This window comes from Nycticebus coucang, chromosome 14 (genome assembly GCF_027406575.1).
Source record: "Nycticebus coucang isolate mNycCou1 chromosome 14, mNycCou1.pri, whole genome shotgun sequence".
Taxonomy (NCBI): domain Eukaryota; kingdom Metazoa; phylum Chordata; class Mammalia; order Primates; family Lorisidae; genus Nycticebus; species Nycticebus coucang.
In genome coordinates, this window is record NC_069793.1 from 11,840,541 (window position 1) to 11,867,758 (window position 27,218).

A 27,218-nucleotide genomic window follows, 5' to 3' on the forward strand; every position below is an offset into this window, starting at 1 on the left:
GTATGGCGGAAGTGGCAGTGCGTGTGACGCCGGCGGCGGGGGGGGCGGGACCTGGGGCGGAGAGCGGTTCGCGCGCTTCGGGCCTAGTCCGGACTCGCCGCCGCTGCCGCCATATTCCCGGTAACGGGGGCGCGCGGCCGGGGGCTGGCTGGGCCGGAAGAGGGGTCGGGGCCGGCGTTGAGGCGGGAGGGGGTCGGTTGAAATGGGGCGGCCGGAATCGGCGGGCGGAGGGAGGCGCGGGCCTTTGAGGGAGGGGGCCGAGGGCGCCGGGCCGGGTCTGTGGGGAGGGAGCGGGGCGGGCCTAACTGGGGGCGAGGACTGGGCCTGAGTGGGGAGCAGAGGCGGCTGGAACTCCCGGACCCACGGGGGCTCTGGGTGAGGCCGTCTCGGGGCCTAGACAGCTGTGGCAGACAGGGGCTATGGGCTTCGCCGCGGTCGTTCTTCGCAACGCGGTCTGAGGGCCGCTGGGAGCCGAGGCCTGGACTTTTCCGCCGCGCCACAGGCAGCTGCGACACCGACACGGCGCAGCCCGGGTCGGGCCCGAGGGTGATGGGCAGCGAGCCCCGCGAGCCCCGACGGCCTGGGAGAGCGGGGGGCGGCGCGAGGCCGGGGGCGGGGCAGAGCGGGTGGGGTCGAGCTGGGGCTGCCGGGATGCTGCGTCTCTAGCGATGGGAGGTTGGCGACCATTGCCCTCCTCCCAGCCCAGGACCCTCGTACCTTCTAATTCTTCCCTTTTTCTGAATACTGCAGTGGCATCTTTCTTACTTTGGCCCATTTTGCGGGCTCGAGATCTTCCTTTCGGAGCCATGTCAGAAGGAGTGGACTTGATTGATATATACGCTGACGAAGAGTTCAACCAGGTGAGGGGTCATCAGGAGTTTTGGGATTTTCGTCGATCAGCTAAGGAATCACTTCCAGCGAAATTAACAGTGGTTTCAAGCTGTGCCAGTTCTCGGCTGTGCCGGTCCTGGGCTTGAGCACTCTAGTGGGTTTAAAAATTTCCCACCACCAGATTGTAAAGACTTCTCACCATTCCGCTTTATGTTAACTCGAACCTCCGGGCTTAGCTGTAGAGGCTGTGAGTTAAGAGCACATAAAAATCAGGTGTAACAGAATGGTGAATCAACCTGTGGAACTTGCTCCTCCAGGAAGCCGAAATTGAGTCTCCTCAAAAACCAGAATTTGCTACTGTATTCATGAGGACCATGTTGATAATCCATTACTTTATATGATTCTCTCGGACTGCAGCTGGAGTAATATAGTCCCCTCCCCCATGATGGTACAAAGATGCAGTAAAAAAGATGCTTTTAACATTTAGTTTCAGCTCTGTTCCAATTGTTTTTAGGTTTAACTTACTTTTATAAGTAGCTTGCCTCTGGTCAAGAGAAATCTATAGGCAGTTTAGTAAAATATTATAGATGAACTTTACTGTTTCTAGGAAGAAATAAAGGATAAACATATTAGACAAATCATTTAAAAGGCATAAACCCACTCACATACTGTAACTTGGATTTATTGGTTTCTTTATGTTTTTATTGTATCCAAGAACATTACACAAAAATTTCCCTTGAAATAATAGTTCAATTTTGCCATCTTAAGGTCAAATCTCCAGAATGTTCGAGGGTCTTTATTTAAAACTTCACTTTTGGGGCGGCGCCTGTGGCTCAAGGAGTAGGGCACCCGTCCCATATACCAGAGGTGGTGAGTTCAAACCCAGCCCTGGCCAAAAAAACAAACAAACAAAAAAAAACTTCACTTTTATCTTACCTAGGTTATTTTTACCATGATTCTACTTAAGTTAGCTGGGTCTTCCCATTGACATCTTTCAGTGGGTACACATAAGTACCCAGAAAGAGCATGTAATGAATGGACTAGAGGATGTAGGCTCTGACTTTGACCTGAAACAACAGAAGAGCCAGATAAATGCCATTTTTTTCAGTTAGCATAAGTTTACATTAAAAAAAATTGGGAGGATGCATTATGGCTCTTTAACATGGAGATTTTAAAGCATGCATAAAAGTAGAATAGTGTAATGACCTTGTATCAATTATACTTTTTAGGCTTGGTGCCATAGCTCAGTGGTTAGGGGACTGGCCACATACACCAGGGCTGGCGAGTTCGAACCAGCCTGGACCTGCTGAACAACAATGACACTACAGCAGAAAAATAGCCAGGCATTGTGGTGGGTGCCTGTAGTCCCAGCTACTTGGGAGGCTGAGGCAAGAGAATCTCTTAAGCCCAAGAGTTTGAGGTTGCTGTGAGCAGTGACACTACGGCACTCTATCGAGGGCGACATAAACTCTGTCTGAAAAAAAAAATACTTTTTAATAGCTGTTCTCCTGGTAAACTGGAGGCATCTAACTTTGGCTGTTGATTATCTTAAATACATGAAAAATTTTTTCTTAATTTTAGCAGTTAAGGACATGTATAAAAAAAGTTATGGATAAAAAGGCGAGGTTTAGTATATTTATTTACAAAACCATTACTTTCTGAGTTTTCTGTATTCCTTTGAGTCAGACTGCACAATTTTTTTAAATTATGGAGTTTATTTTTCAGGATAACAAAAAAGAGTACTGTCTTAGTTCCACTGTTTCTTTTTTCCTTTTAAATGGATAGATGAGTACCTTTGTGTTTTTGTTTGTTTTTTGAGACAGCATCTCTCTCTGTTCCCTGGGTAGAGTGTTGTTGCTTACAGCAACCTCAAACACTTGGGCCCAAGCGATTCCCCTGCTTTAGCCTCCTGAATAGGTGGGACTACAGGCCTCTGACACAACTCCTGGCTAAGTTTCACTGTTGTTTTGTTTGAGACTGAATCTCACTTTGTTGCCCTGGGTAGAGTGCTGTGTGTCATAGATCACAGCAAAAACTCAAACTCCTGGGCTCATAAAATCCTCTTGCCTCATCCTTACCAGTAGCTGGGACTAAATAGGTGCTGAACACAATGTCTGGCTTTTTGTTGTTGTTGTTGAGGCAGGGTTCTCGCTTTTGCTCAGGGTGGTCTCCAACTCCTGAGCGCAAGCAATCCTTGGCCTCCCACAATGCTGGAATGAACAGGCATGGGCCACCCTGCCTGGCCTTCCACTGTTATTAATGATAAGTTTTTTTTTCCTTGAATTTTTGTTTGTGGGTTGATGACAATACTGCTGATTCACTTTGGGAAATAGAACAAGGTCCTTACCATAGACCATGTTTGGTCTGTGAAAATGAACATTTCATAATTGTTTAAGCAATATAATTTATAGGTTAAACAGGATACAGGTTTGCCCACTGCTTTCTGACAGTATAGAAGTTACTGGCCTCAACAGTTTGTTCTCTGGTCTCTTTAGTTTAAAGGGGCTTTTTTATGGATCTAAGACTGGCCCAAGATCACATGTGGATTCTAATAGACATTTATGCAAATCAAGCAGTATTTGACTCTGGGCAAGTGGGAGAAAGTGTGGATTTTGAATATTGTGTGTTTTATCAAAGGTGGAGAGAGTGGCACTAACCCTCCTATACAAATGAGTTAATTTTTAGTGTAATCTGAAAGCTGCTAAAGAATGATAAAAACTTCGGTTGTCTGGCTGGAGTTATTAGAAGTTGGCTTAGACTGAATACAGCCAGTAAAATCATTTTAGAATGTTTTAGATGTTACTGATTCATCCCAAACTGGCCTATACATGAGAACTCCCTTGTATGTACTTTGTTCCCCAAGAAAAGTTAACATTTTTCCTAGATGGAACCCTATGGTGCTTATTCCCTGATTTCGTACAGCATGTGCTACAAAAGCCTCTTTGATAGAGCTACTTTATTCCTCTTTGGGAGTCCTGGGATTTACATCGTCTCTCTTGAGCTAGGGAAAACAACTCTGGAAAGATGATTGAGACTCTTACCCTGCTGACTATTTTGTCTCTATTTCTTCTCTTGCTGAGACAGGCTTTGCACGGTATGCCCAGTTGCCCTTGTTGCTTCCATCAAGAAGTAAACTTTTTGAACTAGTTTTGTTTGCTAAGCATTGTGCCAAGCCTAGAGGTAAAAGGGAAAAAAAGCATATCCTTATACTTTAAAATAGGTTCCAGTCCTGGTAGATCGGGGTGACAGACAGTGATGATGCAGGGTAACAAATACAGTGTTGGGTATAGTGTCAGGAAAGGAAGGTATGGGGTGGAGAACTGTGGAAATTGGTCATTGTAAAGCCAGAAACTTTGAGCCTTGGTTACAATGAACAGAAACAGTGGTATCAAGTTGGTTGTATTCAGGCTAATCCTAGGCTAGTTAAACTTCTCTCAGTCAGATACCAGAAGTGAGGGCTGGAAGGTGGGAACATTGAGCATTCAGGTGGGGAAGATCTTATTTAAATTGAAAATCACGTGAGTTCACTTTTGTTTATAAAGAAGCAGGAAGGTTCAGGAGACAGTAGTTCTTTCTGTGCTATTAAACACAAAATCCTTCTTGAGATTTTCATTCAGTATTAAATACATATTTCCCATTTAATCTCCCTGGAAGGAATGAAGCTTTCAACATCAGTGCAGGTAAAATATTGTATTTTTCCTTTGATTTTTAGGATTAGGTTTTGCTTTAAACGAATCTATCACTGCGTAAACGTCCAGAAAACCTCAGAACTTTATCTCTTTTCTGTCTATACCAGCTGAACAAGTAAAATTAATTGGTGATGCTAGCAGATTTAAATCCAAATACTACTTGATATCTTGTTTTTTCAGTAGACCCCTCAACAGGCCTCCATGTGCAGTTCCCACTAACTTTTATTTTGTTTGAGACAGTCAAGCTGGGTACAGTGCCATGGTGTCATAGCTTACAGCAAACTCCTACTTTTGGGCTCAAGCAATCCTCTTGCCTCAGTTTTTCTATTTTTAGTAGTGACGGGGTCTTGCTTTTGCTGAGGCTGGTCTCAAACCCATGACCTCAAGCAATCCACCTTCCACGGCCTCCTGGAGTGCTAAGATTACAAGTGTGAGCCACCGCGCCCAGCCCAGCATTTTAAAAAACTGAGACCATAGGCGGTGCCCATAGCTCAGTCAGCAAGGGCACCGGCCACATACAGCTAGGGTGGCAGGTTTGTACCTGACCCGGGTCTGCTAAACAATAATGACAACTGCAACCAAAAGATAGCCGGACATTGTGGTGAGCGCCTGTAGTCCCAGCTACTTGGGAGGCTGAGGCAAGAGAATCACTTAAGCTCAAGAGTTGGAGGTTGCTGTGAGCTGTGATGCCACGGCATTCTACCCAGGGCGACGGCTTGAGACTCTATCTCCAAAAAAAAAAGACCCATTGCCCATAAAGACCATTTCAATCTTGTGACAATTTTAGATTCATTGAATCTTTTTCTTTCTTATAGTGGTAATTGATTAATACACCAAGGTCCGCCAGAATCAAGTCTATTATATTTTTTTTTTTTTTTTGACAGAGTTTCACTTTTGTCACCCTTGGTAGAGTGCCATGGTGTCATAGCTTACACAGGCATCCTCACATTTTTTTAAACAGGGGGCCAGTTCACTGTCCCTCAGACCGTTGGAGGGCTGGACTATAGTTTAAAAAAAAAAAAACTAAGCAAATTCCTATGCACACTGCACATACCTTATTTTGAAGTAAAAAAACAAAACGGGAACAAATACTATCACACCACCTCGTGTGGCCCGCGGGCCTCAGTTTGAGGACCCCTGGCTTACAGCAACCTCCAACTCTTGGGCTCAAGCGATTCTTTTATCTCAGCCTCCCAAGTAACTGGCATACAGGTGCCTGCTGCAACATCTGGCTATTTTTAGAGATGAGGTCTTGCTCTGGCTCAGGCTGGTCTCAAACCTGTGAGCTCAGGCAATCTACCCACCTCGGCCTTCCAGAGAGAATCAAGTCTTTTCTAATCATAAAAGAGTAGATCAGTTGCCTAAACCTACAGAGTGAAGGATTCCCTGTTCATAGATTTGGCCTCTGAGCTGTCCAAATCTACACATTCACCTATTTGGTTTTCAACTAATTTTTGTATTTCAACCTTCAGGGGATATCTCTGAATCACAGATAACTGTGTGGAAGGAATCTGAATTTGTTTTCATCAACTATCCAAGATGGGGTATTTCCTTAATTCCCTTTAAATTTCATTTAAAAATTCTGATTTAAAAAGAAAAAGTGCTTTAGGCTGAAGTAGTGCTCTTTAAGGATTAAATCATTGGATAGGATCAAGTGACTTATACACCTAAATCTTTATCTTGAACCACAGGGTAAGTCACCATACCTGGTACATGAATAGATAAGTGATTTGGCTAGAGTAGGGATGTTTGGAGGTAAGAGTTGTGTAGTATTTTATGGTTACCTAAACACAGTATCATGTTATTAGTCCTAGCTGATGTCACCTTACTCATTATCCACTCTACACTCTATGGTAGCTTCTCTCCTTATTCTTCATACACTTAACCCTTTTTTATGTGAGATCCCTATTTATGTGTTTAATTCCAAGAACAGTCTTCCTGTGTTTATTTGTTTCACTGATTGCTTTTCTTATTTTTAAGTTGGCCCTAGAAAGTTTACTCTCTTTCTCTAGGTCCTCCTGATGAAGGTTATACAAAAAGCAGTTTGCTGTCTTTTCACCATTTCTAATGTTTTTGCAAGGTTTAAGCTTTCTCCTGTGGGGTTTCGTAGACTATTTGTGATAATTGAAATTATATACATGCTTGAAGAAGTAGAATCCTTTCCCCTTCCATTGTATCTCAGATTAACTGGAGAAATTAAAAGATTATTTCCAAAGGTTTGTGATGATGTCAGGATTGCAAAAAGTCCAAGAGTAAGTTTTGTATTGAGTCTCTCTCCTCTCTAGTCTTACTTCAGGATTAGCAGTTCTTGCGATGGTATTGGAAGGAGAAGGTCTTAGCCATCTGTCCTGATTTACATTAGAGGAACTGACTGTTTCTTAAGAAAACTAGACAAGTTACCTAACTTAGGTGCCTCCTTTATTCCCTCTTTTAAAAGATAACAGTGACATGAATGAGCCATAGTTTCCTTAAAACAGTGAACTTCTCCCTGTCTTGACCATTTTAGCAGCAGCATCTTTAGCGTTGTTTGAATGTTTTGTCTGAGTCTTGTAATAAAAAGATTTTGCTAAGATAATTATATTGTAAAATCCAAAACAATTTTTTTTTTTTTTTTTGAGACAGTCTCACTTTGTCACCCTTCATAGCGTGCTGTAGCCTGATAGCTCACAGCAACCTTCAACTCCTGGGCTCAAGTAATCCTCTTTTTTTTTTTTTTTTTTTTTGGAGAAAGAGTTTCACTTTGTCAACCTAGGTAGAGTACCATGGCATCATAGCTCACAACAACCTCAAACTCTTAGGCTCAAGCAATTCTCTTGTCTCAGCCTCCTGAATAGCTGGGATTATAGGCACCAGCCATGATACCCAGCTATTTTTTAAAAACAGGGTCTTGCTGTAGCTCAGGCTGATCTCAAACCTGTTAGCTCAGGTAATCCACCCTCCTCGGCCTCCCAGAGCATTGGGATTACAGGCATGAGCCACCATGCCTGGCCTAAAATCCAGAACATTAAAATCCTTTACAGTAGTTGTGGCTTTAGGAGTTTTAGTAAATAGTACTGTATCATATAGGCAAAATGTATATTTCTTACATCTTCCAGAGTGCATATATATACTATAAATTGCCTACTGTGGCGTAGCTTATAGTATAGGTGTTTGTCCTGTTTTTTGACCTTCGTGGGCTTTTTTTTTTTTTTTTTTGCGGTTTTTGGCTGGGGCTGGGTTTGAACCCGCCACCTCTGGCATATGGGGCTGGCGCCCTACCCCTTTGAGCCTCAGGTGCCTCCCTTGACCCTCATGTTTTAGACAACTTTATCTGGCTTTGTAGATCGTTGAATATCTTTGCTTTTGCTTAAAGTTGTCTTTCTAGATACATGTCGTGGTAGTCTATTGAGTCTGCATGTTATTTGGGAGATGGAACATAGAAAACCCCCAAAGTTATTCTCTTCCCTTTTGTTATTATTATTTTGTGGGTTTTTCTTTTTTTTTGATGGTTATTAAAAGATGGGATTTTGTGCTATGAGCTGTAGAGCCTCCCTAGGTCATTTGTATAAACCAAAGGGTTTAAATCAGTAACTCCCAAACTATTTGGCATTTTGGTACCTGCTTTAACATGCTTTCTATTTCTAAATAAACTTAATGCTATTTCTTACTAAATAGAATAGTGAGTTTTTTGGTAACATTTGATTTTGGAATAGCATAAGATAAATGAAAATAAATTTCATTAGTATATGTTAGATGTGGTCTTTAGAAGCTGGCCTCATTGATAACAGAAGCACATGCATCTCATTATGCATTCTTACATTACTTGCTTAATCACCATGTGCCTTTTGATTCTCACGGGTGGTTAAAACCAGAAAATTACAGACTACTAACAGGGTCTTGGGAGAAAAACTGACATAAACATACCTAAGTGACAACCGTTTCAAAGGAAGTTTTTCTTACGTTGTTTCCTACAGTAGTACAAGAAAGTTAAAGTGTTTGTGTATTCTAAGTAAGCAAGTGAAATGGAACAAAATGAGAAGGAACAAAATGAAAGGTTTTCAAACCCACCTTTGCCAACCCCTCATCTCTTAGGACCCAGAGTTCAACAATACAGATCAGATTGATCTGTATGATGATGTGTTGACGGCCACCTCACAGCCCTCAGATGACAGAAGCAGCAGCACTGAGCCACCTCCTCCTGTTCGCCAGGAGCCATCTCCCAAGCCCAACAACAAGACCCCTGCAATTCTGTATACCTACAGTGGCCTGCGTAATAGGCGAGCTGCCGTCTATGTGGGCAGTTTCTCGTGGGTGAGCATGGGTAACCAAAGTGGGTGGGCTGGAGGGAGAGCACTGGGAGGTGATGGCATTTTCAGATACTACTGTTGCACTGTTTTGTGCTCTGATGGGGTTGGATTTCTTTTTCCTGGGATCAGGTTGGATTGATCTCTGAAAGAGAACTATCCTGAGGACGTACTGGTGCCGAAGAAAGCAATGATTAAGTGGGTAGTTGCTTTTTCTGCCATCTTGTTACTGCCCCTGACCCTGGGGCTTTATGTCTAGCAGGGTCATCTGTGGGACGAGATTTCAGAGTGAACACCTTGAACTCTTGGTGGTCATTAGATGGTCCTGTGATAATGGTGGGTGATGGGGATCAAAGACCTTGATAGCTCTAGGACACTCGGGGTAGGTGGTGACTGTTCTTCTGCAAAAGTTATTATGTGACATGTTTGGGGGCTGGTGGTGGGAGGTGGTTTTTCCAAATTAGGAAATGTATATACTGAGGGGACTGTTCTGGCAATGGTCAAGTCTAGCATGTCAGATCTATTATTAAGAGTTGCTAGCAATCAGGGTTTGAAGTGATGACCAGCCAGCCCAAATGGCAGTCAAAGTTAAAATAGGTTTTAATCTTCTTAATCACTAAAGATGGGGATGGAGGGTTGGCATTCTTTATGGGTGTATGGGTGAGGACAGTAAAAAAAGTCTTCACTAATTGAGATATTGCTGGGCTTTTGAGTTTCCTGTTGGGAGGTCATAGTTGACTAGAATCTTAAGTTTGGGAGCCGGGTTTGGAACAGTCAGGGCGGGGCAGGGGAGGGTTGTGTGGCTCTTGACATTTCTTCCTTTTCCATCTTGCCGGCCCCAGTGGACCACAGACCAGCAGCTGATCCAGGTTATTCGCTCTATAGGAGTCTATGATGTGGTGGAGTTGAAATTTGCAGAGAATCGAGCAAATGGCCAGTCCAAAGGGTGAGGTCTGGATATGAGAAGCCCCTTTTAGTTTGTAAGCGTTGGAATAATAGATCCGCATTGTATTTTGGCTCTGGATTTTAATCACTCCTACCCCTAGCCCAGCTTACTGCCTGGTTTTGGCAAACTACATTAGAGTGGAACCTAGCACAGTGTAGTGAATCATCCATCTGCTGAGGATAGATCAGCAAAGAACATTGATTTTTAATTCCCCCCAAATAGGAAGATTATAGGCCTATATTTTTTTGTTGCTCATAGTGGGGGTGGGGGTGGGTGTGTGTGTGTGTGTGTGTGTGTGTGTTTTATTTAGCAGGATTTCTTTGTTCCTCTTTTGGTTGTCTAGTAGATTTTACTTATTTAAAATTTTTCTTCCTCAGGTATGCTGAGGTGGTGGTAGCCTCTGAAAACTCTGTCCACAAATTGTTGGAACTTCTACCAGGAAAGGTTCTTAATGGAGAAAAAGTGGACGTGAGGCCGGCCACCCGACAGAACCTATCACAGTTTGAGGCACAGGCTCGGAAACGTGAGTGCGTCCGAGTCCCAAGAGGGGGTAGGTGGAGACCATCTGTATGGGGCGGAGGGGGTGGGAGTTGTGGGTTTGTTTCTGTGGTGTAGGCTCAGCCTACAATGTGGAGGAGTTTGAGGGAGAGTTGTGGTTATGGGTGGTGGGGGCATGGTCAGTAGTAGGTAGTCCGTAAAATGAGGTTTGTATTGAAGAAAGCACTGTGCTGGGAGTCATGTAGGTTCAGATTATAGTTTGGTTCTGCCACTAATGCATTGTGTGACCTTGGCCAAGTCACTTTACTGCTTATGGCCTTTTTCCCCATCAGAACTAGATACATGATGTTTAAAATTCCAGTCAACTCTACATTCTGTGTTTCTGTCTAAAAATAGGAATACAGTGAATGTGCTTGATTTTAAGACATGCCTCTGTAAATTATCAAGAGGCAGCCACCCTAAGGTGTATAAAGGTAGCTGTAATCTTGTCATAAATATACATTAGATGGGTGCTCTATAAGGAACCAACCAACACGACTGTTAGAGAATATGAATTTAACAATATTTCTCCAGCTTTTATCCAGAGGAGAGTGCGTTCATTTGGATACTGAATATTTCAATCTGTTTGGCAGATATATCCCATTAATAAAGAATAAAATTTAACAATATTTCTCCAGCTTTGTCCAAGGCACTCATTTGGTTACTGAATATTTCCATCTGTTTGGCAGGTATATCCCATTAATGGACTTGGTGTGAGCTCTTGTTACTGTGGGTTAGAAGGCTCACGCTGCATCATACTACCTTAGCTTGATGACTGTGTCATTTAGGTTTATCTTACTCCCTTTTTTCTGACTCTGTACTCACCAAGCCACTTTCTGATACTAATTTGGTTTCCCAACTAGGCTCTCCTACTGGGAAGAGAATGCGCTGACCAGCTGACACAAGTATTCTGGTCTGCTTGGCAGTTACATTTCTCATTGTAAAATAATAAATTGGCATTTCTGGTTTATGAATCAGTCTCTTGTGAGTTTGGTTAGCATGAATCAGTTTCCTAAAGCCCAGTTACCCCTGGGTGAACCTTTAAAATCGAGTTTCTGAATCTAAGAACCAGACCTTGGATTGTCTTGACTCACAAGGTGCAGCCATCCTGCGAGGTACTGCCTGACACAGCCACCTGCCTTTACTACAGTGGGAGGAAAAGATTGATCACTCACGTTCTGTTGCTGCTGAGGTCCAGCTCTTGGAATAGTGCTTTATGTTGACTGGGTGTATGTGTCTTCCAAGTGGAAATATGGCCACCACTTCTCTCCTGTGTAGGAACAGCTATTCTTTTAACTAGATTGAGAGCCTAAATGGCCTTGGTGTGAGCTCTTGTTACTCTGGGTTAGAAGGCTCACACTTTGTTCCGAAACTTTTCAAGTCCTTTCTGCTTTAGATCCTTTCTGCAATTCAACCCATTTCTGACTTTCCTAAGGTGCATAATTTTACAGCTACCTTGGAAATAATATTCCTACCTGTACTCAACTGTTCACTTCTCATTTTTTTCTCTGCTAAAAAGGTGGTGGTGACTGTGTGCTGTTTTTCTGTTCCATCACATTGATGAATTTGGGCTCTGTTAATTCACTAAGTAAAATTGGTGGACTGCCTCCGCTTAAAAATGGTTGCCCGTCTTGGGACTTGTCGCCATAGATACAAAACAGAACCCTGGTAGATGTGGAAACAATAGATGGAAAGATGTCTCACTGTCAGAGGATCACATTTGGCTAATACCGCTTCTTTCTATAATTTGAGAGAATTCTAGGAAGGAGCAAGTGTCGTGTTTGAGACATGAGCAAGAGAGTGCACCTCAGTCCAGCCCAAGTATTGGCAATATTTTGTAATAGAGAATCAAAGTGGATGTCAGGGTAATTGATTCTACCTGAGGCTTTACTGAGGAGTTGGGATTAACTATCAAGTTTCACTTTAAGGATCATTCGTCTTTCTCTCCACACTTGGTGCCTCTGGTATCTTTCTACCTCCAACACTCAACACTCTCAAGACCATGTTTTTCTTGTACTTTTGTTGGCTTCCACACTAATCAGGCTTAGACTGGTAAATTGGAAAGAGGGAACAAGTCTAATCAGGTGACTTGACAATGTCAGAAGCCACATATCCAGCTATGTAAAACATATTTTGAGTCCCTGTTTTGCACTGTTATCATATAGCATACTGGGATGTTGTTCCAAGTAGGCTAACCTGAGAGGTAAAAAATTTAGACCATTAAATGTGTGGAAGTTTGCCAGATTTGGGGCATATTTTGTACCAGACTTTTGCCAAGAGTCCTTGCTGTCATCTTGTGCCATCTGCTCATTCTGTGAGTGTATCTTTTTCTTATCTCCCATTTTCTCTTACCTTTCCCTTAACCTCCAGCCTCCTACTCTTCATGTGTGTTTCTTTCCCACACTAATTATCAGTTTTGGAATTTGGATATAAGTGCAATCCATTTTCTGCCCTTCCCTCTTTTCCCCCAAATTCCCTAGCCACAGCACTCTGGCAAGAGAATATCAGTGTGCTGCAAGGTAGAGGAGATCAACTAGTCTAAGGAGAGAGACCCTGAAACTTTTCAGAGGATGTGTGATCTCAAGTCAACTGAGCCAACTGAGCATCAGTGAACATGCTTCAACATTGTCGTTTAATTTCCAGTTAATAGGATCCTGCTGAATGTAAAAAATAGAAAACAAGTAGAAGGATAAATCAAAGCACTTTGAAAGTTCTGTATGAAGAGCATTGTTCCACAGAATTAGAGTAGTTTGCTTCTTGGGTTTATGTCTTCACTGAGTTGCTTCTGACCTTTTTCATCGATGCCAAAGAAAAGGCCATAGATGATTTTAGCTCGTTTCTTAGCTGCTTCAGTCACCTTCTTCCATATGGTGTCACATGACTCTTGGTGAAGGATGAGCTAGTCCTGTGGGTCTGTGTAAAGCCTAGACAATAATGTTAGTTTTGTTTTGCTTTGTAGGAATACCTCCACGGGCCCACTCCCGAGATTCTAGTGATTCTGCTGATGGACGGGCCACACCCTCTGAGAACCTTGTACCCTCATCCGCTCGTGTGGATAAGCCCCCCAGTGTGCTGCCCTACTTCAATCGCCCTCCTTCAGCCCTTCCCCTGATGGGTCTGCCCCCACCACCAATTCCACCCCCACCACCTCTCTCCTCAAGCTTTGGGGTCCCTCCTCCTCCTCCTGGTATCCACTACCAGCATCTCATGCCCCCCCCTCCTCGATTACCTCCTCATCTTGCCGTACCTCCCCCTGGGGCTATCCCACCTGCCCTTCACCTCAATCCAGCCTTCTTCCCCCCACCAAATGCTACTGTGGGGCCTCCACCAGATACTTACATGAAGGCCTCTGCACCCTATAACCACCATGGCAGGTAAGTACTGTTTTGTTCTTTTGAGATCTGAGCCAGATGATAGTAGGATAGACAAATATGTTAAGCATTTTGTTCTCCCTCAGGAAGTAAGTACTGTTTCCTTGTGTTTTCCCATGTGAAAACTCTGTTGTCGTGGTGTCGAGTCCTGGGAAATAGTTTATTGTTTGTTCATGTTTTTATTTTGTGTAGATTGCATCTTAACTACTTGACCCAAACCATGTCCTTCATATCCTTTTTTAAAGAGTTTAAATTGAGAGCCATAAGCAGCTCCTACAAATGTCTGACATTGTTGGGTCATGCCAAAATTACTAAAGTACATGACATAAATTCTGTCCTTAATCAGAAGATGAACATAAAACACGTGAACTAGCTGGGAACCATTTAAGGCATTAAATAACATCAAACTATACAGGAATGGGCAATCAGGAATGATGTTATCTCTGTGCAGCCGAGATTCGGGCCCTCCAACCTCTACGGTGAGTGAAGCTGAATTTGAAGAGATCATGAAACGAAACAGAGCAATTTCTAGCAGTGCCATTTCCAAAGCTGTATCTGGAGCGAGTGCAGGTAACCACACTTCACCTTTCTTGCCTTCTCCTTGCCTTTAGATTTTTCCCTGATTTTGTCATTTCCATTGTCAAAAGTTTAACAAGATAAAGTAAGAGCACTGTTAGATACAAGAGTGGCACACTTTGAAGAACAATATGTAACCTAATTTCTTGGCTTTAGGGAAGCTCCAGTGGTCCTGCTGATTTATCCTATGTCTAGACCTGCCCCCATGAAAACCAACTTAGTGCCTAGAATATAAAGAAAAAATACCATGTCATTGTGCTATTTGTTATAGAATGAAATTCCTGCCTCAGGTAATCAACCATTGATCTCAGTGGTTGACCTTTAGATCTGATACCTGTGCAGTAGAGCCTATGCTGAATATAGACAGTGGGTTTTTAGAAATGATGCCTTGATGAGGTGATGGTTTGATACAAAATCTGATTTACATTGAGGACCAGGGAGAGCTGATGGCTCCCATGTAGTCTATTCTAGAAAGGTAAGTCCATTTGGCATCATTTTAAGACATTATACTGGGCAGTGAGTATGGCACCGGCCACATACACTGAGGCTAGTGGGTTCGAACCTAGCCTGGGCCTGCTAAACAACAGTGGCAACAATAACAACAAAAATAGCTGAGCATTGTGGCAGGCGCCTGTAGTCCCAGCTGCTTTGGAGGCTGAGGCAAGAGAATCGCTTAAGCCCAAGAGTTTGAGGTTGCTGTGAGCGGTGACACCATAGCACTCTACCCAGGACAACAGCTTGAGACTCTGTCTCAAAAAAAAAAAAAAAGACATATTATACCCTTACAGCTAACTTTTGCTCTGCTCTCAGTATTAAGTGGGCAGAACCAACAGCCATGATTGTCAAAGCTTTGGACATAAAATCTTTGGTTCCTAAAAAATAGAGGCAGTAGAAAGTTTCAGGGTTTTGGCCAGGCACAGTGACTCATGCCTGTTCTCCTGGCACTCTAGGAGGCCCAGACAGAAGGATCCCTTGAGCTCAAAAGTTTGAGACCAGCCTGAGCAAGAGTGAGACCCCATCTCTGCTAAAAATAGAAAAATTATAGCCTGGTATTGTGGTAGGTGCCTTGTAGTCCCAGTTACTTGGGAGGCTGAGGCAGGAGGATCACTTAAACCTAGGAGTTTGAGGGTGCTATGAGCCAGACCTTGAGGCCCTGGTACTCTAGCGTGAGGCAACAGAGTGAGACTTTGTCTCAAAAAAAAAAAGTTTCAAGGTTTTAATATAGACTTTACATCATGCCATTTCCCATATTCACTTCCTCCCTATGAGTTCTCTACATAGAGGTAAATGTAGACTGTCAGATCTCCTAGGAAGTACATTAACCCTAAATATTATCTGTTTTCTGTAATTTCTCATCTTTTGCTGTAAAACTTGAATTCAGAGAGTAGGGTAAAGACAGAAAATGTGTATGTTCAATTTTTCTTCTGCCAGAATATCAACATTGACCCCTAAATGAATCTTTTTAAATTAAAAGGTAATGCATGCTCATTATTTCAAGTCAAATAGAGGAGTATAAAGAAAATCATCACTGTTCTTTCTTTCCCTCTGGTTCTTTCACAGAGATGATCAATAACTGAGTCTGTGTCTCCCTCTCCTTTTGTTCTCATTCCAGTCACTCGGACCACAGGTGTTTATTGAATATGCCAACAAAACAGGCAAAAATTCCCTACTAGGGTGGAGCTGAAGTCCTGGTGTTCCCAGGCCTCCACAGGATCACAGTCCTCCATAGTTTCTATTTTATTCTTACTTCCCTGCACAGTCCTCATGTTCACTGGACCCCTGTCTGGATTCATGCTTTCTTTGTATATCTTCTGTCCATAATGCTGTTGACTTAGCTTAGAAAAGTAAAGTGCAAATACTTACCCTGAGCCAGACATGGCTCAGATTTGGGAAATGAAAGGGCAGCATAGTTGTTTGATGGCAGCATAGTTCTTTTTAAGATTTATACATCTGCTATTTGGTTATATTAAAAGTAATTCATAGAAATATACAGTGTTTAAAAAAAAGTCCTTTATACAAGGATAACATATAATTTTGATCTTACAAAAATAGAATATGGTTTTGCAACTTTTTTCAATTCGTATTTGGACGCCTATACTACAACATTTATTGAGCACTCACTATATGCGTGGTAGTGTGTTCAGTGCTTTACATCAGTTACTTTATTTACATATAGATTTACCTCCTGCTTTTTAACAACTTTGTAATTAATATTCAGTGGAACCAATGTTCCTTAATTTACGTAGCCAGACTGTTGAAGGTAGTGTAACAAACAACACTGAAACATTACTGAATATATAGTATAATCTAATCACTGGGTGAAAAAAAATATGTACATTGTTTATTTTATATCATTATTATTATATATATATATATTTTTTTTTTTTTTTTGAGACAGAGTCTCACTACGTTGCCCTCAGTAGAGGGCCATGGTGTCACAGCTCACAGCAACCTCAGACTCTTGGGCTTAAGGGATTCTCTTGCCTCAGCCTCCCAAGTAGCTGGGACTACAGGCACCCGCCACAACACCCAGCTGTTTTTTGTTTTGTTTTTTTTTTTTTGCAGTTGTCGTTGTTTTAGCACCCACTGAGCTATGGGTGCCACCCTATTTTCTTTTCTCTTTTTCTTTTTTATTGTTTGGGATTCATTGAGGGTACAATGAAGTAAGTTACACTGATTGCATTTGTTAGATAAAGTCCCGCTACAATTGTTTCCCACCCCTAAGAGCTGTGCCATACACTGACTAACTTGTTTATTTTAATAGATGTGTTAAATAGCCCTTGGACAACAATGTATTAGTGTGTACATCTACTAGCAACATCTGACAACTTTCAGATTCTAAACCACTGGAAGATAGGTGTCATCCAGTTTTATACCTTCTGTGTTTGCCTTATCCATTTTATTACCATGGTTCTTTGGTTGCTCTTGGTTTATGTTTTTTTGAGTTTCTCTTTTATTTTTTTATTTTTATTTTATTTTATTTTTTAGACAGAGTCTCTCTATGTTGTCCTTGGGAGAGTGCTGTGTTATCACAGCTCACAGCAACCTCAAACTCTTGGGCTAAAGTGATTCTCTTGCCTCAGCCTCCCAAGTAGCTGGGACTATGGGTGCCCTCCACAACACCCGGCTATTTTTTGTTGTAGTAGTTGTTGTTTTAGCCCGGGCCAGTTTCAGACCCACCAGCCATGGTGTATATGGCCAGCACCCTAACCACTGAGCTATGGGTGCCAAGCCTGAGTTTCCCTGTTAGTCTAGTTAGTTTACTGCCTCTGCTCATCCTTGGCCTTTCCCATCCATCCCATGTCAGGGGATTACAGTGATGCAATTGAGACGCTGCTCACAGCCATTGCAGTTATCAAACAGTCCCGGGTTGCCAACGATGAGCGTTGCCGTGTCCTCATCTCCTCACTTAAGGACTGTCTTCATGGCATTGAAGCCAAGTCCTACAGCGTGGGTGCCAGCGGGAGCTCTTCCAGGTGAGTTGATGATTGTGTCAGCACCTCCTACCCCTGAGCAGTGCTCTTCCAGGGGATGGAAGGGACCCGGCTGAAAGAGTGGACTGAGCCCTCAGATTATGGGGAAAAAAATTAATCAAATACTTCAAAGTATATTATCTGGAATATGTGTTGGGTGAGGCTGTGGGCTCATTTAGGGGAAAAAGACTGTAGTTAAGATGTGGGCTTTGGAGCCATACATACTTGGATTAGAATTCCAATTCTGCTGTTAACTACCTATACAACTTTCTTATGTCTGGAAGTTTGTCAATTCTCCAAGTCTCATTTTTTGAAATAGAACAATAGTAACATTTATCGTACAGATTTATTGTAAAGATCGGGTCAAATAATGCATGTAAGATTCTTAAGAGTGTACCCAGTAAATTAGTATGATCTCAACAAGGTTAACTTATTTTCCACAAAAAGATTAGTCTTCAAAGAGGTAAGATGCTCAGACAGTGAGCCCATTACAGAGAAATAGAAGAGTAGTCTAGGTAAATAATGGAAGACAGGAAAACACTACCCCTTGGAAGGAATCTAGAAGGCCCTGTGAGTGAGGCTGAAGGATCTTTCTAATAGAAAAAGACATCGATCCCGGGAGAGGTCACCTAGCCGGTCCCGGGAAAGCAGCAGGAGGCATCGAGATCTGCTTCATAATGAAGATCGGCATGATGATTATTTCCAAGAGAGGAACCGGGAGCACGAGAGACACCGGGATAGAGAACGGGACAGGCACCACTGAGAAAGGTGGGAAGAAGCCCCATTCCTGGCTGGGGAATGATCTTTTATGAAAGATTTATAGTGAATTTTTTTTTTTTTCTCTCTCTCTCTTTAAAGACTTTTGACATAGGTAACTTGGAGATACTGTCTTGACTACCTGAACCTAATTCAGTAACAGCATAGCATAATGGCTGAGAATGTGTCGTCTGCAGTCAGACACATCACTTTCTCAGTTTCCTCATGTGTAAGTGCACATAATGAAAGCAAATGTTTCAGTGGCTTGCTGAGTACTCAGTGAGATAATCCATGTAGAGCATTTAGCAGTCATAGTGCATGTCCCATAGTAAGTTCTCAGTAAATGATAGCCAGTGTTATATTTTAACCTTGTCAATGATAGCCATTGTTACTATATTTTAACTTCGCCAAACTTTCAAGTAAAAAAGTCAGGAAAATTGACCATGACAGAAAAGTAAAACCATTGCCTAGTTTTCAGGGTGTGACATCAATGATTTTAAGAAGTAACATATATTACAAAGATTTTGAAAATTGGTATACTACAGGGCAGCACCTGTGGCTCAGTGAGTAGGGCACCGGCCCCATATACCGAGGCTGGCAGGTTCAAACCCGGCCAGGGCCAGCTAAACAACAATGATAACAACAACAAAAAAATAGCCGGGCGTTGTGGTGGATCCCTGAGGCAAGAGAATCACCTAAGCCCAAGAGCTCGAGGTTGCTGTGAGCTGTGACACCATGGCATTCTACTGAGGGTGACAAAGTGAAACTCTGTCTTAAAAAAAAGAAATTGGTATACTTCAATCAGGAGACAGCTAATCTGGAAAAATTATCTTTAATAGACTTAGGGATTATGTGGAAGATAATTTGAGTGGTAGGATGTTTTTGTGTTTAGACAGACATCTTACTGACAAAGATTCCTTCTAAGCAAAACAAAAGCAGAAGAGTTGGGAATAAAACTGTTAATTCAAGTAATTAAAAAGTTCAGTTAGGATTGGCTGGATCGTGCGGCGCCTGTGGCTCAAAGGGATAGGGTGCTAGTCCCATATGCTGGAGGTGGTGGGTTCAAACCCAGCCTCAGCCAAAAACCACAAAAAAAAAAAAAAAAGGATTGGCTGGATCCAGGGGCTCTGGCTGTGTTATTAGGACTTACTCTGTCTACATCTCACTGCTTTTCACTGGCATTTTCATTCTCAGGTAGGCTCCAGATTGGGGGTAATGAAGGAGACTGTAACTGCAGATTACACCCCATTAGTTTACTGATCCCAATCGAAAGAAAGCTTCTGGCAAAGATTGTTTGTGGTATATAGATAACAAGTGCAACTGTTGACTGTTTCTGTGGAGATCTTTAAAATAAGCCAGACTCGGACTAGGAGAGTCTGTCTGTGGTTCCTAGAGGATATTGCAGACTTACATTTCTCTAGACTTCCCACCTTTTTATTTTCATATCAAGTACCTTATGAAGATGTTCTTGGTCTTTTGCCTTTGATTGGTTAAGGGTAATTGAGAAGGAAGGTGAGAAGAAAGAACAAATAGTTCTTTTTGGCATCTTTGGGCTTGTTAGATGGCTGACTAGATGAAGAAGGGAAAAGAAACCCTCACTGCTCATGAATCCTTACAATTCATGAGCAATAGCTAGACTCTAAACCAGAGGTCCTCAAACTGCGGCCCACGGGCCACATGCTGCAGTGTGATAGTATTTGTTCCTGTTTTGTTTTTTTACTTCAAAATAAGATACGTGCAGTGTGCATAGCAATTTGTTCATGGTTTTTTTTTTTTTTTTTTAACTATAGTCCAGCCCTCCAGTGGTCTAAGGGACAGTGAACTGGTCCCCTGTTTAAAAGTTTGAGGACCCCTGCTCTAAAGAGTTGGAAAATTTTTGCAATATTTTGCCTAGTGACAACCTACTAAGAAAATATTCCTTTTAGGTTTAGTTACTGCCTTCTACCTTATTTGGCATTATATACCACTAAGTTAAACGGATTTGTAGTTAGGAATTGGCAGACAGTAGTGGGAATATAGCTTCCATAGGAGACAAATAAGTGTGAAAATGAAAAGATACCAGTTTTTTTTATTTGCCTCCCTTCTCTTTTTTTTTTTTTTTTTTTCTGAGACAGAGTCTTAAGCTGTTGCCCTGGGTAGAGTGCTGTGGCATCACAGCTCACAGCAACCTCAAACTCTTGGGCTTAAGTGATTCTCTTGTCTCAGCCTCCCAAGTAGCTGGGACTACAGGTGCCCACCACAACGCCTGGCTATTTTTATTGCTGTTGTTGCAGTTGTCATTGTTGTTTTAGCTGGCCTGGGCCAGGTTCAAACCCACCAGTCTCAATGTATGCTGGCGCCCTACCCACTGAGCTATGGGCGCTGCCTCCCTTCTCTATTCTTAACTACTCTTTTATTTCACAAAATCCTAGAATGCTTGACATGATAGGAATCTTGTTTAACCCAGATAGAATCAATAGTTAGGCTTGGTAGCATCTGTAGCTCAGTGGGTAGGGCACCCATCACATACACCGAGGTTTGTGGGTTCGAACCCGGCTCGGGCCAGCTAAAACAACAATGACAACTGCAACAAAAAGATAGCCGGGCTTTGTGGTGGGGGCCTGTAGTCCCAGCTACTTGGAAGGCTGAGGCAAGAGAATTGCTTGAGCCCAAGAGTTTGAAGTTGCTGTGAGCTGTGATGCCATGGCACTCTACCTAGGGTGACAGCTTAAGGATGGAGCCCACAAACAGCTTTGGCCTAATTCATTCTCAGGGAGTGGGCAAGAGGTTAAGTGTTAGAGTAGTAGATCTTGGTCTGGTCCCATCCCTTCTTTAGTAGTAGCAGCACTTTCTTTTTCTCATTTGAGGTAACATGTTCGCTAATGTTACTTGTGAGTCAAAACCCCCATGTAGCCAGTGACTGGGATAAGACTGACCAGGGTGGTATTAATTGGCCTTTGCAGAGCATGAATTATAGTCTCTGGGGCCGCAGTCAGTTTAGTAGTCAGAACATAGGAGACAGAGTCTCACTTTGTCGCCCTCAATAGAGTGCTGTGGTGTCATAGCTCACAGCAACTTCAAACTCTTAGGTTTAAGCAATTCTCTTTGCCTCAATCTCCCAAGTAGCTGGGACTACAGGTGCCTGCCACAACCCCCAGCTAATTTTTAGAAATGGGGTCTTGCACTTACTCAGGCAATCCACCCACCTTGGCCTCCCAAAGTGCTGAGATTATAGACGTGAGCCACCTCGCCTGCCCTCCAGACAGCCTTTTGACAAGGAAATTATCACTGAGATACACTGATCCATTAGTACTTTTCAGGATTGAACAGCTATCCCAGCCTGTCTTTAGCCTCATGTCTTTTACGTATAAAATGGTACTATTTCTCCCATTATGACGGTGACTCAATTTGGATAACTGAAAATCCTATTAACAGTAAGTAGTTCTTGGAAAACAGTTGTTTGGCATGTTTTCTACTTATTTACTTTTCTGGTTACCCTTAGAAATGTTGGTTATGCAACCTGAATAATAAAATTCAGTCTGAAAGAACTAAATCAGATACCCCCAAATGTCAATTTCTGACATTCTCATCCTGCGGACTCTCTCAATTCTATCTGTAGTTATACAAGCTATGGCTTAGGAGGTTGCATGTTGGTGTGTGGGCCTCATATACCTTAGAGAATTTAATTTTGCAAGCTCTCTGTATGCTTCAGCTTTTTAGTTAGAAAAAAATCATCTTCATATTCTGTGGGTGTTCCCTGAGAGTGAAAAGTGTGGTCTGTCCAAAGGCAACCAGAGAACAGCAATCTTCTTTATGCATCCTTCCTCAGGATAAGGCCCAACTCTAGGCCTGGCCTGATGGCTGATTGACCCACTGGAGCAACTGTTGATTTATGTCTGCATTCCAACCTTATCACCAAAATGTAGCCAGAATTGGTTACTATAGCTTCTCATAAGATACAAGTTATCATATAAGCCCTTATCAGAAAGTAGACACTAACTTGTGTTTTCTTTCATCTCTTCTGATACTCTCATTGCAGGAGTCTGGTTGGAAGCAAATTTTTTTAATGGACTTGCATCTCCTCACCTTGATCAGGACTAAAGGACGGAGGCCGCTCCACCCCTTCCCCTTCCTCCAATCCCCTAACTCCCTCCAGACACCCAGGGAATACCCTCTGCCCTACAGGATTGAAGACTGCTTGGCAGCCCTCCTAATCCCATACCTCCTGTTTGCCAGAAGAAAGAACCTAAAGACTTCATGTGGTTGGGAGGGGTGGCAGGCAAGAAAAAAACAACACATGTCCAGGCCCCTGGTCTCCGTAGAGAATGGTGCTTTGTCCAAGGAAACGTATGAGTTTCTGATTCTCCAGGAGCAATTCAGTGGTGAGGTTGATGGGAAGACTTCTTCCTTCCCAAAGAAAATGAATCTTCCATGTCTGATCTAGGAGTGACTGGGTGTGCCAAATATGCCCAGGGTCCTGCCCTCAGCACTAGATCTGATGGGGCCAAGAGGGTCCCAACCCCTTGCTAACATACCACTTCTTTTAAATCCTTTACCTTCCAAGCCCTTTGAGGAGGGACCATAAGAACAGAAATTAACCTTATGGAAAGCTAGTTCTGTTCTTGCTTTTCCTTCTCATATATTGATGGTTCATTTCCCTGACCTCCCAGAGCCGAACCCTTTCACTTCTCTGCTGCCCAGCCTTCTCAGTGGACTGTCCCTCCTAAGCAGAGAAGGCCTAATGAGGTTGCTTTCTGCTGGGAAGCCTGGTAGAGCCAATTACCACCCTCTGCTGTTTAGTGCTTGGTTGCCTCTTGCAATAACCAGCCAGCTCTTAGCCGTTCCCTTTCCCTTGGGCTTTCCCATTTAATACATGGAGCCCTTCCCCCAAGAAGGCTGCTTCCTTGTTTTAGAGGAAGGTATTGCCATTGGGAGATGGGGACATTGGGACCTCAGCAACGAAGAACCCTTGTGAAGTACCAGGAGTAGTGGGGAAGGAGGCAAGTTGGGCAGGGTATGGCCTACTTCCATAGGTTTTTCTTTTTTCAGGTTTGATGTAAGCATGGGCTTGCATCCCCGAGGTACATACTTTTACATATTGTGAGATAGCCTGGCACTAGTAGGCAGGTAAAGTCACAAATTTGGTGTCTTTTTCACCTTTTGACTATTGACTTAATAGCTCCTCTTGCTCTGCCTGGAGGTACTTCCTGCCTCTGATGAGCAGCAGGAAGAAATCGAGCCTGACTTGAATGAACTCAGCTCAGACTTCTAAGGACCAGCACTCTGGAGGCCATTTTCTACACAGGCAAATGGAATTGCTTTTCCCATAACATCCAAATTGTGATGTGGTTGCTGCTGAAGGAGGAGGCAACAACAGGGTCCTGCAGTACCCACGGGGTGATGCTACTTCTGCATGAGATGAATAGGGCACATAACATCTAATGTGAGAAGAGACGTGGCATGTGAGATGAGACTTGGCACGTGAGACATAGGGTCACTGGAGACCCTTCTGGCTCAGAGGGGAGAGACTGAATTGGACTGAACCCTTCCCCTGGTCCCAGCACGTTTCTGACATAGCCCTCAGTCACTGAGGGAATCCCCCCAGGGTTGGAGAGGCACATTCCCTTGGGACAGAGGCTACAGGTTGTAGCTTTTTTTCCCCTGTCCCCCAACCCCATCCCCACCTCCACTTGAGAACATGGCACCCCACCCAACCAGCCAAGTGTTAAGTGATGTGCTTATCCTCAAGAGCAGCTCTGGGTGTCTTTTTAAAATGTAGAGAAAACCAAGTAAGGTGACAGTGTAAGGGGAAAATATATATATAGAATACCAGAAACACAGTTTACCCGGAGAATTTTTTTCTCCCCATTTTTGTTTTGTTTTTACTCAATGACACAATTTTTAGTTTTGTTTCCTGATAGCAAAAGGAAAAAACCCCAACCCGCAAAAAGGCTAAGGTCCCGTCCCCTTGTTGTCAGTGATTTGTTTGTCTTTCTGATAGGTTGAAAATTGTGTAATAAACTTGATGACGCTGTCAATCTTTTATACTGCATTGTATTTTTTTCCTTTTGTAACAAAATATTTTTAAATAATAAATGGGGTGTGAGCTGTTTTATGGATTCTGCATTTAATAGATTTGTTGAGGTGTCTGGGGCTTGGGTGTGGGCTGATGTAGACACTGCGGGAAGGTAGGAAAACCACAGGTTCTCAGCTGAAATTGCCTATTGGGCAATGGCTTCTCTATGGCTTGGGTTAGCCTCCTAAACATCTAGTGCAAACCTTCAGAGGCATCACGTGAGCTTTTTTTCCTTGGCTATCTTTAACAATCTGCTTAAAGAAAACTTCCAAGTTATTCTTTACCTTTCAAGATTCCCAGGACATTTTCAGAGCAAATTTCCTACCTTGTACAGTTCAGTTCCAAAGTCATCAAGTTCAGGAAGGAAAGACTCTCCCTATAAAACCTGATTGCTAGTACCTATTTCCACTATTTATCCATGGACAAGTAACATAAACCTGGTCTTTTTCATTTGTAAGATAAAAATAATAGCTGTTCTGTCTTCTTTTTTTTTTTGTAGAGACAGTCTCACTTTATGGCCCTCAGTAGAGTGCTGTGGTGTCACACAGCTCACAGCAACCTCCAACTCCTGGGCTTAGGCGATTCTCTTGCCTCAGCCTCCCGAGCAGCTGGGACTACAGGCGCCCGCCGCAATGCCCGGCTATTTTTTGGTTGCAGTTTGGCCGGGGCCGGGTTTGAACCCGCCACCCTCTGGTATATGGGGCCGGCGCCTTACCGACTGAGCCACAGGTGCCGCCCAGCTGTTCTGTCTTCTACATAGGGATGTTTTAATAATCAGAAAATGAGTTTGTTTTATAAACAAAATAGGACATACAGATCACAAAGGTTAATAGAAGTGTGGGGTGATCTTGGGATTCAAGGAAAGTTTTTTATTTTTTTTTAAAGACAAAATCTCACTGTATCACCCTAGGTAGGGTGCCGTGGCATCACAACTCACAGCAACCTCAGACTCCTGGGCTTAAGCGATTCTCTTGCCTCAGCCTCCTGAGTAGCTGGAACTACAGGCGCCCACAACGCCTGGCTATTTTTTTGTTGTAGTTGTCATTGTTTGGCAGGCCCAGGCTCAGTTCAAACCCGCCAGCCCCTGTATATGGCGCCCTAGCTGCTGAGCTACAGGTGCTAAGACAAAAGCTTTTGGCTTTTTAAAAAGCCAGGTGAACAAGAGGAAAGTTAGATGATAATAAGGTGACCATAGGCCATAATAAGGTGACCATAGGGCCACAAGGCAAAATCACTGTATAAACAACTTTCAGAGGAAGAGAAATTCCCTAAGAGGTCTTACGATTATGTGAAAGTTGGAGGAAAAAAACTAGTTGCAGTGCCTCTCAGAATATAAAGCAATGTTCTCAAGTTGGATTCCATAGTCCCCCCATACTGCAGTCATCTGCCATGTGTGCTAAAATGCATAGTCCTGGGGCTGCGTCAGTCTCTACTTAAATCTAAGAATCTGCTTTTTACACCCCAGGTGATTTAGGTAACTAAAGTGTGAAGACTGCTAGCTTAGAAACAAATACATTGTTTCATCTAAGGGGTACCATAGAAAGGGAAGGAACTTAGGTTACTCTAGGTCAGCGGCTCTCAACCTTCCTAATGCTGCGGCAGTTCTGTATTAAAGGCAACCCACAGGTTGAGAACCGCTGCTCTAGGTTCAAATCCCAACTCACTAATATCTTTGCACACATGACTTTCTGAGTTGATTTCCTTCTGCCTCAGGACATTATATGGATTTTAAATATACTATGCCAGGCAGTGGGTGAATGTTAGTCTCCTATGAGTGGAGACTCCTGTGCTGTGGTATGGAGCCAGAAACCTGCTTCATAAACTGGGCCAACTGCGGCTCTTGACGCAGCTGCTTGCAATCACAACTTGCCAGTTCTAGCCAGGACTATGAGTAGCTGAGCAGGCCTCTGCCAGCTTGTAACCAGGGCTCATCTCTCTTAAAACTGCCCCAGAATAGGGCGGTGCCTGTGGCTCAAAGGGGTAGGGCGCTGGCCCCATGTGCTGGAGGTGGCAGGTTCAAACCCAGCCCTGGCCAAAAACTGCAAAAAAAAAAAAGGCTTGGCGCCTGTGGCTCAAGCGGTTAAGGTGCCAGCCACATACACCTGAGCTTGCAGGCTCGAATCCAGCCTAGGCTGCCAAACAATGACGGCTGCAACCAAAAATAGCAGGGCATTGTGGAGGGTGCCTGTAGTCCGAGCTACTTGGGAGGTGGAGGCAGGAGAATTGCTTGAGCCCAGGAGTTGGAGGTTACTGTGAGCTGTGATGCCATAGCACTCTACCCAGGGCAACAGATTGAGGCTCTGTCTCAAAAAAAAAAAAAATAGACAGGCATTGTGACAGGCACCTGTAGTCCCAGCTACTCAGGAGGCTGAGGCAAAAGAATCACTTGAGCCCAGGAGTTTGAGGTTGCTGTGAGCTGTGGCACTATAGCACTCTACTGAGGGCAACAAAGGTGAGACTCTGTCTCAAAAAAAAGAAAAGAGAAAAGCAGCAGTGTGAGAAGCAGCAAAAAAATTGTTAGTGGGATTTGTGACTGAAATATCAGAGCAATTCCCATTGGATGTTTTGTTACTATTTCACAGTTGATTAGACCTGTCTACTATAGTTTTGTGGATGGATGGCAATAGCACAGAAGGGGAAGACAACAAGAAAAGCATTAGTGCTTAGGGCAGGGGAGGCCCTAATAAAGTAAGAATGAGCC

At 43.2% G+C, this 27,218-nt stretch overlaps 1 protein-coding gene and 1 pseudogene across 4 annotated transcripts; both read left to right on the forward strand.

Moving 5' to 3' along the window:
- Positions 1-7: 7 nt before the first annotated feature.
- LOC128565894 (cleavage and polyadenylation specificity factor subunit 7) lies at positions 8-24,479 on the forward strand. Of its 4 annotated transcripts, none has more exons than XM_053562679.1 (10): positions 8-120; positions 751-860; positions 8,592-8,810; positions 9,646-9,749; positions 10,127-10,299; positions 13,246-13,660; positions 14,109-14,227; positions 17,541-17,709; positions 18,307-18,474; positions 22,481-24,479. In XM_053562679.1, the coding sequence occupies exons 2-9, from the start codon at positions 807-809 to the stop codon at positions 18,467-18,469; spliced, it is 1,416 nt and encodes a 471-aa protein (XP_053418654.1). In that variant the 5' UTR covers positions 8-120; positions 751-806; the 3' UTR covers positions 18,470-18,474; positions 22,481-24,479. The 4 variants fall into 4 exon arrangements, with proteins under 4 accessions (XP_053418654.1, XP_053418655.1, XP_053418657.1 ...); XM_053562680.1 differs by having other exon boundaries at positions 10,127-10,272; XM_053562682.1 differs by having other exon boundaries at positions 118-192.
- On the forward strand, positions 203-666 carry LOC128565900 (translation initiation factor IF-2-like; annotated as a pseudogene).
- Positions 24,480-27,218: the final 2,739 nt, after the last annotated feature.